General features: G+C 40.2%; 2 protein-coding genes across 2 annotated transcripts in view; one reads left to right on the forward strand and one right to left on the reverse strand.

The window, feature by feature from the left end:
• The window catches only part of LOC135699120 (uncharacterized), a 30,026-nt gene extending 25,261 nt beyond the window's left edge, over positions 1-4,765 (reverse strand). Inside the window, exon 1 of the mRNA XM_065219335.1 lies at positions 4,443-4,765. Within this exon, the coding sequence (XP_065075407.1) occupies positions 4,443-4,765 (323 nt within the window). The remainder of the gene's footprint in view (positions 1-4,442) is intronic.
• TkR86C (Tachykinin-like receptor at 86C) overlaps positions 1-13,401 on the forward strand; it is a 471,986-nt gene that overhangs the window by 425,458 nt on the left and 33,127 nt on the right. The gene's annotated exons all lie outside the window — the stretch shown is intronic.

Here is a 13,401-nt window from a genome sequence, read left to right on the forward strand (position 1 = left end):
AAACACAAACTTTACAATCTTTTCTTATAACTTACATATACAAAATATCATCATAATATCTTATTATTCCATAATTTCATAAAACATTTTTTTAGTCAAAATGAATGGAAGGCACCCTGGGTTCAATCCCAGTCGGCGCCGTCGTTATTTTCTGAGGCATAAACATCTCTGATCACGCCTTCCTTCGGAAGGGAAGTAAAGCCGTTGATCCTCGGTCCATGAGTTGATGGGTTGATAGGTGGTTGGGTCCAGGTGTATGAGCTACCTCCCTGGCATCAGTAGCATTGGTACTCACTCTAAAAAAATTCCACACGTTTGATCGAAGTGTTTAAACACTTGATGTTTTAAATGCACAACCACATTTACTTTAAATGTATTTCACCTTGATTCAATGTGTTAAACACGTTAATTCATAGTGTTTCAAACTTTGAAATGTTGAAAATCTTTCACTATCTATTCAAGTGTATTGCACATTGAATCACACTACTGTTCAAAACAAATGTGTTTTGCATTTCAATACGATGTGAATTGCTTGCTCAGAAAGGAAAACATCGAAAACAAGAGTTGTGACTTTATCATATCAACCCGCCTCATATATGAGAACAACCGAGGCACAGTGAGATCGAACGAAGACTCCGGCAGCAGCACACCCCTACAGTTCATCATCGAATCCCAAATCAGACCCATTAAAAAGATATGTGAAAGCGCTGGCCTCTGGAAGTTTTGTTTATATATTTGTCGATTCATTTTTAGAGTCGGTAAAGTAGAAGTCAATAAAGTAAAATAGTGTAGAATATTGAAGTATGATGTGCAAAGCTATTGATATCACCAAATGAGGCACATAGAATCCAAGTGTGTCACAATTCAAATCCATAGTGTTCAGGCATGATTCATAGCATAAGATTCACACATGAAATGGATGTGTTTCACAATAAGCGCAAAACTAAGTGTGAGACACATGATTGAGGGCAGAACGGAAAGCAAGATCGACGGAAAAAATACGCCACTAACAAGTGTCACTCACACTATGCCGTGCTCGTTATATGAACAGTGTGAATAGGATGTAGGCCTATGATTAACTATAAAAATGATAGCGATGTGTGTACGCTTGTAACACTAATTTTGTTATTATCAGAATTTCATTTCATTTTCATTTCATTTATTGACTTATATTTTGTAACTTAAGACTTTTGTCTTTCTTCTGTTACATCGATTATATCAAAGTATAACAAGCGCCACAAGTATATTACAAAACAAAAAAATAATTGATACGTAACACAAACTGAACTACATTTACTACTCAGCTTAAATGCTCAATACATCCTCTCTTAAATGCTGTTAACGAATTTACATTAGTTAGACTATTGGGTAAAGAATTCCAGTGAACTACACCTCGCACGAAAAATGAGTTCCCGTACTTTGAAGTGCGATGTCTTGGCAAAATATGTTTAATGGACCGATTGCTTTGTGAAGTTTGCAATTTTCTGTATAGATATTCGGGTTGTTTTGTTCTCGACAGACTATGCAAAAATAAACTACAGCGTAGCTTGTCAAAGTTTACCAAAGGGCATCCTATTAGACGATGTTGCAGGTGAGAAACTCTAGAATATCTACTTAATTTAAAAACATATCGAACACATGAATTAAGAGCCACCTTAAGTTTATTGAACGTACCAGCAGATACATCATCGAGGAGAAAATCACATGCCAAAAAATAAGGAAGAAGGAGGCTTTTGAAAAGTTTAATTTTAACATCAGTTCTAAGAAATGATGATTTTATGTGAAGTGAACGTAAACAAGCATAAATTTTTCCACATATTTATCTCATCCAAAATTGTATTGAATACAGATACCAAAGCTAGTAGCATTATCGACGTATTCAATTGTTTCATTGTCTAAAAGCAATGAAGGTTTTAATATATTTTGAAAAGAACTATTTGTAATAAAAATTGCGTTTGTATATTCTTTACAGACCAATCTAGGATCCTCTTCAAGTCTTCATTAATTTTCTGAGAAATTTCAGCAACAGAATTACTTGCACAGTCAAAGTATACCTGAGCATCATCGGCAAACAGATGAAATTTACAATTCTTTATTACTTCAGGGAGATCATTAATGTACATTAAGAATAAGATTGGCCCCAGAATAGAACCCTGGGGAACCCCAGATGTTATGGAAATAAATATTAAATTATTAAATAAAGCCTGTCTTCGCATACTTAAATAAGAATTAATCAAGTTTGCAGAATGATCGGAAAAACCAAAATTTAATCTGAGTTTTTGACATAAAATTTTATGCGACACAGTATCAAACGCTTTAGAAAAATCTAATAGTATTAGAACAACCAGGCGACCCTTGTCTACTACTAGACCTATATCATCAATTATTTAGAGCATAGCTGTTTTAGTACTATGTTTCGAACGATAACCTGACTGAAATTGATTCAGAAGATTGTGTCTATTGAAGTGATCGCAAATGTTCATCTTAACAATTTTTTCAAATACTTTTGTTCGCAAAGGATGCTAATAGGTCGCAAGTTTTCTAACGTGTTCAAATTAGCCTTTTTCTTAATTGGTATAATTTTTGATTTCTTCCAAGCATCTGGAAATACGCTTGTTAAATAAGTGTGTTATAGGTTCAATTAATAGAGGTCAAATAGCTTTTAAGAATTTCATTGGTAGCATGATAAAGTTACGGTTTATTTCATCAGCCGTAAAGCTGTTCGATGATTGTTCATTTGTTTGACCGAATCCAAGTGCCCTGAGATTTTTCCACAATTCCTTAGGAGAAACCTTCGGATCAAGACGAGAAGTAAAATAATTTTGTTTTGCTGTGCGTATCATCTTATTTACGTGGTTTCGTGCTCTTTTAAACTCATGATGATCAACCACGTTGTTACTTAATTTCCATTCTTTGTATAATAAGTCACGATTAACGATGGCCCTACATATGCTAGAATTGAACCAAGGATTATCCTTTTTATTACTAATAGTAGTTCGGATTGGAACGAAAGTGTTATGGAGATCCGTCAAAACATTGTTAAAAAATTCTAACTGCAGGTTGGAGCCATCAACGTGATAAAAAGAACTCCAATCAACCGAGTTAAAAGCCTTCACTAATGAATCAACTTGAATAGCATTGTAGTCACGCAGCAAATGTGCTTTTGGCAACGATCAATTCTTGCACTATTCTAGTATTTTGGGTGTTGAATTCCATGAGAACTTCATAAGCGTCAAGGAATTATGAATATTTAGGGAATTCCAGAAAAGCATAGAAAACTTCAGGGATGTCCAGAGAAGTTCAGGGAAAAATAGTGATTTTAGGTAAAGTTCCGCGAGCGTTTCTGAATTTTACGAAACTTTAGGTAAAATTATGGGAAATTGATGGCAATTCAATGATCTTTAGTGAAATAGCGGAAATTCAGTACAGTCTAGAGAACTTTAAATAAATTCTGAAATCTTTTGGTCAGTTTTAATAACATCATGAAAGTCTAGATAGATCATTTGAAACAGCTACGAAATAGTGTCGATAATTTAAGGGTAGTTCCATGAGCTTCAGGAAAATCTCGAGAACTGTGAAAATCTTTGGGTTTTATTTTATTTTGCGACACAGAAGGGAGTCTTATGAAGGCCAGGTCTCAAGTACACAGGACACCCTCAAGAAGGCGAGTACTGGTGATCGATATGAGAACTTCGTTGGAAATCTTAGATCTATTTGTATATAAATAATTTGGTTTTGATTCCAGAAGAATTAAGGGAACCTCAAAAAGTTTCAGAAATTTTAGGGAAGTAAATGCATTAAAAAAAAAATGAAAAGCTTCGTAGAAGTCCAGAGACAAAAAATAAATAAAAAATTTGATATCCATGGAACTTTAGGCAAGATCCGAAAATTCTACAAACTTCATGAACATTGAAGAAATTCGGAAACATGTCTAAAAAGTTTCGTGCGCTCCAAAAATTTTCGAGAACTCAAGGAAAGTTTCATGATTTTCTGAAAAATAGCGTAAATTTTAAGAATTTTCCAATTTTCCAGGGAAATTCCCATGTATTCATATACTTTCAGAGCTGCTAAGAACAATTATGATTTTTTTCTTTATTACCGTGATTTTTAGCCGTAAGCTAGGTCATCACGTTATACAGCAGATGGTCAGGCTAGATCCTGCCTTATAAAAAAATAGGTTTCAATTTGACATTAATTAACGTGACGTATAGGTATAACTAGCTCTGATTACCCAACGAATGAAACAGACAACATTTTAAAAACTTAATGTAAAGTGAGGATTACATCGGGCTGTGGTGAGGACTGGGTGCGCGAACAAGGTAGAGCTACACCGTAGGAGACAGTGCCCGGTCCGGCGGAGAAACCCGAACGGCAGAAAAAACAGAAAGGTGAGGAAAACACGATCAGTGCAGCCACCGACGGGGGGCTAGATTTGATCATACAAGTGGGCGTCCTTCAGAAAGGCGATCAGTGCAGCCAACGTCGAGGGGTCGTAACCAAGCAGATTACTGACGTTCTCCGGGAGTCCATGTTGTTCACGTAGCTTCTGGAACTCCGGGCAGACACACAGCACGTGTTCCACCGAGGCGCAAATTAAACCAACCTTGCGGAAATTACAGGAAATCCTCGCATGGCCAGTCCGGAGTCTTGAGATGATCCACTGGTCCTTATACTTTTGGCTGTTCAGCCAGGAGCGTACGGTTTCCTTGATCTTTCTCAGGAATGTGGTCCGCGACTGGAACCATTCCTGCTGCCAGGCTTCCATAATAGAATTCACAATCCAACGCCTGACGTCTATCTGGGTACGTTCCTGGTGTAGTGGGGACAGGATGCACCAGATCCCGCCAGTATGTCTGCAGCCTCGTTTCCTGGAAAACCGCAGTGTGCTGGATCCACTAAAGACGGTTAAAGGTGGGGCGTACCGTGTAATGACTTGTATCCAGGGGTGGCTCGGGGCTTCGGCTTCCAGCGCTTGGATGTCGCTGTGTGAGTCAGTTAACACGAGGATCGGTTGATCTTCCGGAGTTATGGCTGCGTCTAGAATAGTTGCGGCTTCAGCGGAAAAAACGGAAGACTCCTCCGGTAGACTTTGACTCGTTGCAGTGTTCGGTTCTGCCACTCCGAGTCTAACTCCAGCCCGCGACCGCGATCCGTCCGTAAAGCGATGAACGTGCCCCGGATTAACCGACCCGAGAAGCTCTGCAACAGAATGTATCAAAGCTACACAGTTATCTCCGGCTTGGAATCCACTCTTAATCCGCTTATCTATTTTGACGACGTTTGATCGCCAACTCTTCCCTCCATGCCAGTGGACCCTGGCCACAATAATGAGTTCTTCACATAAGTTCAGTGAACTTCACGGAATCTTAGACATTTTTAGGACAGTTTATTTAAATTCTTGGCAGTACTACAAGATTCAGAAGAACTGCAAAACGGTTCGAGAGGTTTCTAGAATTTCAGGAAAGAACAAAGAACCTCATGGCAGTTCCATGTTCTTTAGATAAATAACATAAATTTTAAAATAAGTTTCGAGAACTTGAACATACACCCAATAACACTTAACACTTGTACAAAATTTGATTTTGAAGCAAACTCGTAATGTGACGTTAGCCATACACTTTCGGAGAATCAGTTTCCATTTGGGTAGAATCCACCCAGAACGGTCAAAACTGAACCTACCAAAAAATGGGTAAACTGTGTTTGATGTGACAAGTTGACAAATGAACAACGTCGATCGGATTCATGTCGATGTTCTTCTTTTGTCAACTTGTCACTTCATTACCCATTTTTGGGTAGGTTCAGTTTTGACCGTTCTGGGTGGATTCTACCCAAATTTGGGTTGTTTTGAAATAGCGTGTAGGTATACCATCGGTTGGGGTAAGTGTCAGATAACTAAAAACAATGGCCATATAGCCAAGTAAATCTAAAAGGCCGTGCGGTATACGATTTGTGCTTAATACTAAATTATGTAGAGTTTTCCATAAAAGGGATTAATATTAAATAATAGTTTATACTTACATTACATTACCTAATCTAGTGAGTATAATTAAATTAAATTGAACCTATAACTATCCTAAACCTGAATTAATAGCTTCTAGGGCACTACTGCTCTATTGAGCCACTATCTAACCTAAAAACTAAAGGGTGATACGGTCAAAATTTGGTCAATATCAACTTGACGTATTTCTTTCAATTTTGCATTTAAAAAACCTGAACACCCCTCATTTTGATGGTGTGTGTGTGTAGAATGTTGCTCCTATTTTGATTTTGGAATTCACTCTTCAGTTGTCAAAATGCCGTCCAAGCAAGAAGACCAGCGTATCAAAATTTTGCTCGCGCATCGCGAAAATCCGAGCTACTCGCACGCAAAGTTGGCAAAATCGCTAAAAGTTGCCAAATCAACCGTTACAAATGTAATTAAAGTGTTTGGGGAACGTTTGTCGACAGCCAGGAAGTCTGGATCGGGGGGAAATCGAAAACTGGAAGCCGCTGAGACGACAAAGAGAGTTGCCGGTAGTTTCAAGCGAAACCCTAACCTTTCTCTCCGAGATGCCGCAAATAAGCTGGGTGTATCGTCTACAACCGTGCATCGAGCCAAAAAACGAGCCGGACTATCGACTTACAAGAAGGTAGTGACTCCAAATCGCGATGATAAACAAAATACGACGGCCAAAGCGCGATCCCGGAGGCTGTACACGACGATGCTGACGAAGTTTGACTGCGTGGTAATGGACGACGAAACCTACGTCAAAGCCGACTACAAGCAGCTTCCGGGACAGGAGTTTTATACGGCAATAGGAAGGGGAAAGGTAGCAGATGTTTTCAAGCACATGAAACTGTCAAAGTTCGCAAAGAAATATCTGGTTTGGCAAGCCATCTGTACCTGTGGCTTGAAAAGCAGCATTTTCATAGCTTCCGGGACTGTCAACCAAGAAATTTACGTGAAAGAGTGTTTGAATAAACGTCTGCTGCCTTTCCTGAAGAAACACGGTTGTTCCGTACTGTTTTGGCCGGATTTGACATCTTGCCATTACGGTAAAAAGGCCATGGAGTGGTACGCCGCCAACAACGTGCAGGTGGTTCCCAAGGACAAGAAGCCTCCCAACACGCCAGAGCTCCGCCCAATTGAGAAATACTGGGCTATTGTCAAGCGGAACCTAAAGAAGATTAAAAAAACTGCTAAGGGCGAGCAGCAGTTCAAGGCAAACTGGCTTTCTGCGGCGAAGAAAGTGGACAAGGTGGCTGTACAAAATCTGATGGCAGGAGTCAAGCGTAAGGCCCGGCAATTCGGATTTGGAAAAGCGGAAGCCTAACTGAATATTTTTCCTGAATTTTATACTAATTGAACATGAAAAAGAAATTTAATTTGATTTTTTAAATAAACGATTTCACCGATTTACACGCGTTTTCCCTTGACCAAATTTTGACCGTATCACCCTTTAGCCTACAGAGTTGTAATCGCGGTAAGAAATTAAATGAAAGAGAATTTCTTCAAAATCTAAATGATACAAACATTACAGCTTGTCGCATTCTACTCTCAAAAACAGCTAAAATCAAACAACTACAGAAAGGGGACTAAACGTGAGTCAAATGAAATACTTATTACAAACCAAATTTACAGCTAGAGCTTACACCGATAACGATCGCATACATGCAAATAAAATTATTATAGAACACACTTACAAATATATACTGTGTAACCTATTTACAGGAAAATTATAATATCTCTACGAATTCCTATATTTTGGGCTCTGGTATTATATTTACGGAAGAAATCCCCTGTCCAACTGTTGCCTCTCGCAACACGGCTGGTTTCTCAAACTACAAAAGAACTTCAAGACAGTTCAATTTACTTCAGGGAAATTTTGGGAAACTTCAAGTAGTTCTGAAGACTTTAGAATAAACTAGGAGATTTTTTCTAAAAACTCACTTGGGGTTCTCCTCAGCGTTCACTTTGTATTCTCTCGAAGTTCTCATGGAACTATTGTAGAAATTCCACAAATTTTCTGAAACTCGTCTCAGAATTCGCTTTGAATTCCGTATTGAATTCTCTAAAAATATTACCGGAATTTCTTTCGAATACTTCTTCCCAATCTCCTTGAAATATTATTAAACACGTTGGAACCATCCTCCGAAGTAAATTGTCTTTAGGTTTTCCTCGGAATTACCATGAAATTCTTCTCAGTAAGAAACCCTTTGGAATCATTCTCAGAATGTTAATTGAGTTCATTTCAATTCTCTCCTTCCTTTGAAAGTTTCATAGGAATTCATTCGTGGGTCTCCTCACAATTTCCTAAGATTTCTCCTGTAGTTATTCTCAGATTTAATTGTAATCATCCTTTTGGCATAACCCCACCCCTAAGCTTCTTCTTCTTCCTCGCTTTTCAAGCTTATTGCGTATGGCATTTTAGCTTTTTGCGTGCTCTCAACTTAGTGTTCTAGATGCACTTCCACAGTTATTAATTGAGAGCTTTCGATGCCTGTACCATTTTTGCATTAGTATAATTGTGTGGCAAGTACAATCATACTCTATGCCCAGAGAAGTCGAGAAATTTTCCAACCCGAAAAATTCCTAGACCGGACCGGGAATCGAACCCAGCCACCTCCAGCATGGTCTTGCTTTGTAGCTGTGCCTTTACCGACTGAGCTCAGCATTCTCCTCAAATTTCCAAGGAATTATGCACCGGTTTCAATTCTTGAAATCTTCCTCAGATTGTGTGGAATTTTTAGCACATCGCGTCATTACATTTTGTTACTGAATAATTTTTCGCTTCGGATGTATTCGATTACTGAATGAAAATAATGTGTCAACTAAATTTTTCCGGGAAAATATCCACCTCAATAACAACAACAAAATCGTTCATATGTGTGGGCATAAAATTCTGAGACCCTTCGGCCCAAACCTGTCCTATAATAAAAAAATCCCAATGATAAAAATAATTCAATTTATTTCATAAAGCAGTTGTACATGTTAAGTCAATAGTATTAATAAGAAATAAGTGTTGTACAATCTTCATAAGTTAAAATGCGCCAAAATCACATTCTATTGCCTCGGCCGTTGATGAACAATCTGCTTCAGGTTCGGTATCTCCGTCGCAGCAAACGACCGTATCTCCTCCAGGGGTGGTTCGTCCTGCTGGACAAACACCAAGCGGGAAGCCTTTGGGCATTGCTGTTTGACCCAGGCCAGTGCCATCACCAGATGGCATCCCCTGAGGAAGTGCGTTTCGATGGTGACCGTCGTGACGTTCGTCAACCGGCCGTGGAACATTATCGGTGAGAAGAAACTCCCCGGCATCGAGACCACACTCAGCGTAAACGTCCGAAGCCGATCACCGCCGGTCTCCAATCGGACAAAGTGGTGCAGCAGGTCCGAGAAGCGAGCACTTTCCAGCAGCGGGGCCCGAATGGTGATGGGCGGAATGTTCAACTCCTCCGTGTCGATCTTAACGAGCATGCACATCGTGAGGTGTCTCAGGTTGGGCAATGCGATTTGCGATTCTCCGATGAACCACGGGAAGATGTCCAACTCATCGATGATCAGCTCTTCCAGCTCCGGAAAGTTCAACAGATCATCCAGGGGCAGGTTGAAGGCAAACCGTTTCAACACCAACCGGTGCAACTGTTGACAGCAGCTTCTGATTGACTTGAGAACTCGTACGTGCCCGTTGTTCAACGTCAAACTCCTAAGATTTGAGAATTCTGTGAACGCATGAAGCCAGTCCGGTTGAAAGAACGAATTCAGCGTCAGCGTCAGTTCCAGATGCTGCAAGTTTCGGAGAACAGTCCCAAAATTGAGCAACGCCTGCGGAGTGATGATCTTCTGCTCGAAGCATCCATCGATTCGGATCCACTGGACCGGATACTGACGATCAAGCTGCAACAGGACGGCCATCACGTTGGTCCAATCGCCGGAGTAGGTCCCACGAGGTGCCACGATAACTCCATCAAACACCCTGGTACTGGCCAGCACTTGTTCCATGTCGATCAACTGCTGTGCCCAAAAGTGATCCTTCTTCCGAAGGCCCACAGTGCGCAGCAATCGATGGGCAACCAGTTTCAGACGGGACTTCTTCCTTATTTGCGGGTTGGCCGGCTTCATGATGTTCCACGCTAGTTTTTTCGTCAGCTCACGGGATCCAAAGATGGCCGCTTCCCATTGCCGACAGACTTCCGATGCGGCGAGCAGGTCCTTCAACTGCAGATAGCTGAAGATGATTTCGAACACATGCGGAACGGTGGTTACCGTCGTTCCCCAGGACATGGTGTGTGTTGGCGGGTGAATAATCTGTATTGAACTGCAGCGTAATGACTCCGCTGAGGACGTTATTAACTCTACCAGGTATGAATGTGTCTCGTGAAAGTAGGTATGCTTCAAGTGAAACCTGTCATAGTTTGGTACGAATGTCCAAATCGGTATAGGTAGGAATCAATCAACAAAAACGAACATTTTCCGAAACTGGTTAACGGAAGCATTAAAGAGCTCAGATAGCAGGATTCTCATCTTTAATGCTCTAACGATTACAACGTCCCGCACCTTCGTCAGCTGATTTGGGTATGAAAATTGAATCTAGCTTCGCACGATTTACCAGGCGGTAATTGAATTTAATCTCCGTAATCTACTGCTATTATTTTCCCATCGTTTATTCGGGTGAACCATTCTCTCTTTTGCTGCCAGCCGGATGAACATGCTCCTACCTTTTCCTCGAACGTGTCCGAGTTGAATAATTCATCCGGAATATTTTGGCGTTTGGTCGGTCGGCCCATCCGTAAGTCGATTTTCGTTCCTCTTTCCCTAAAGAGGACACGGCTGCTGCACAAATAATTCAAATCTGTTCCCATGGGGGTGAGTTTTGACCAAGGCAGGTGTATTTGTAATATAAATTTGCTAGTTGTGCAGCCAGTAGGCCCTTTGTGCTAGCGTTCGATTTAGTTTGACCATATTAAATTTGCTTTTTTAATTTCAATTTCCACCTTTCTGCATGGAACCGTTGTCAACCGAGTCAGCTGGGTCCACCAAAAATCCTCGACTCTGTAAAGTTAATTCGGTTGAGTCTTATCAAATAAATTAATAAACAAAAAAAAAGGGGCAACTACAGGGGTTGTGAGAAATATAGGGTACTAGCCAAATTTTGTCCAACTTTGGACTGTTGTAACTTCGTTAAATATTGTTCGAATTTCAATCTTCAAGAAACATTCGACTAGAAAACTAATCAAGTTTCATGGTGAGGCAATGGAAGTGACCATTGTTACCAGATACCGGAGATATTCCGGGTTTCTTGAGGGCATGTCTAAATTGCTAAATTTGTGATGAGTTTTTCTCAGGGTGTCCGTTACTAATCTGTGTTTTTTGTTCATACGCCAAAAATAGAACCATTTCCAAATTAAATGACGTACCAAGAGCTAAAATCGACTCAGAATCAACCAAGATATGGCCATTTCCCTGGAATCGGTCCTGAGGGAGGGTTCTGAGTGCGGTCAGTTCTTTCATTCACTCAAAACATGCCGTGCGACACCTCTTTCTTCATAGTTTTTTACCAATAGGCTTTCTATAGACTTTGAATGGATCATTGACTACATTGGCCACTTCCGGAACCACCGGAGTGCCCTCGGGGGAACCTGTAGTAGGGGACAAATTCATTTTTACAAAAATCATGCCGTTTGACTCCTCTTTCTTAATGGTTTTTCATCAGTAGGATTTCTTAAGACTTTAATTGGATTATTGACCACATTGGCCACTTCCGGAACCACCGAAGTACCCCCGGGGAACCTGAAGTAGGGTACAATTTCATTTTTACACCAAAACATGCCATGTGACACCTCTTTCTTCATGGTTTTTCATCAGTAGGCTTTCTATAGACTTTGAATGGATCATTGACCACATTGGCCACTTACGGAACCACCGGAGTACCCCCGGGGGAACCTGTAGTAAAGGACAATTGCATTATTACACCTAAAAATGCCGTGCGCCCGCTCTTTCTTCATGGTTTTGCATCAGTAGGCTTTCCATAGACTTTTAATTGATCATTGACTACATGGGCCACTTCCGGAAACACCGGAGTACCCCCGAGGGAACCTGTAGTAGGGGACAATTCCATTATTACACCAAAACATGCCGTACGACACCTCTTTTTTCATGGTTTTGCATCAGTAGGCTTTCTATAGGCTTTAAATAGATCATTGATCGCATTGACCACTATCGGAACAACCGGAATGCCCTCAGGAAACCATAAGTAGGGGACAATTTCATTTTTACACCAAAACATGCCGTGTGACAGCTCGTTCTCCATGGTTTTGCATCAATAGGCTTTCTATAAAGTTGAATTGGATCATTAATTACATTAGCCGCCTCGGAACCACCGAAATGCCCTCCGGGAAACCTGCAGTAGGTGACAATTGCATGTTTACGCTAAACTGTGACATACGATAGCTCTTTCTAATGGTTTTTCATCAGTAGGCTTTCAATAAACTTTAATTGGATCATTGATCACATTTCCCGCTCACTGAACCACCAAGAGGCCCCACGGAAACCTGTAGCAGGGGACAATTGCATTTTGACACCAAAGCATTCCGTGTGGCAGCTCTATCTTCACGGTTTTTCATCAAAAGACTTTTTAAAGACTTGAATTGGATCATTGAATAGATTGGCTGCTCTCCGCACATCCGGGATGCCTCTGGGGGAGGGATCCCTTTAGCAGGGGACAATTACATGTTTGAACTAAAATATGCCGTGCAACAGCTCTTTCTTCATGATTTTTCATCAAAAAGGTTTCTGTAGAAGTGGATTATTGACCATATTGGCCAGTTTCGAAACCATCGAGATGCCCCCGGAGAACCTATAGCAGAGGTTAAGGGGAAGCTTACCGGCCCGAAAATAAAAAAATATTTTCGGTACATTTTTATTTCTTTAAAAATATTGGGAAAAAATAACAAAAATCAAAGCAAATCATAATGAGAGAGAGAAGGATTAGTATTTTCCATTTAATTCCACTACTTTATTTGCTTATCCTTGACAGATACGCGTATTTCGTCTACAATGTGCAGACTTCTTCAGTGTCTTGTACTAATACTCGAGTATTAGTACAAGACACTGAAGAAGTCTGCACATTGTAGACGAAATACGCGTATCTGTCAAGGATAAGCAAATAAAGTAGTGGAATTAAATGGGAAATACTAATCCTTCTCTCTCTCATTATACAGGTATTCCACTAAGACGCCCACATTCATCAGGATTCAAAGCAAATCAGTTTGTTCCTTAGATTTTTGTCAAAAATTACATGTAAAATTTTTTTTCTATCTCATCATGAAAAAAAAATTGGACTCTCAGCAAAACCGAAAAGTCGATGTTTTGTGGTTTTTTGAGTCCAACTTTATGCCATAATGACTTATAAAAAATGTTTT

The sequence above is a fragment of the Ochlerotatus camptorhynchus genome, unplaced genomic scaffold (assembly GCF_037179485.1).
Source record: "Ochlerotatus camptorhynchus isolate MF236.1 unplaced genomic scaffold, CSIRO-AGI_Acam_v1.1 ptg000010l, whole genome shotgun sequence".
NCBI lineage: Eukaryota > Metazoa > Arthropoda > Insecta > Diptera > Culicidae > Ochlerotatus > Ochlerotatus camptorhynchus.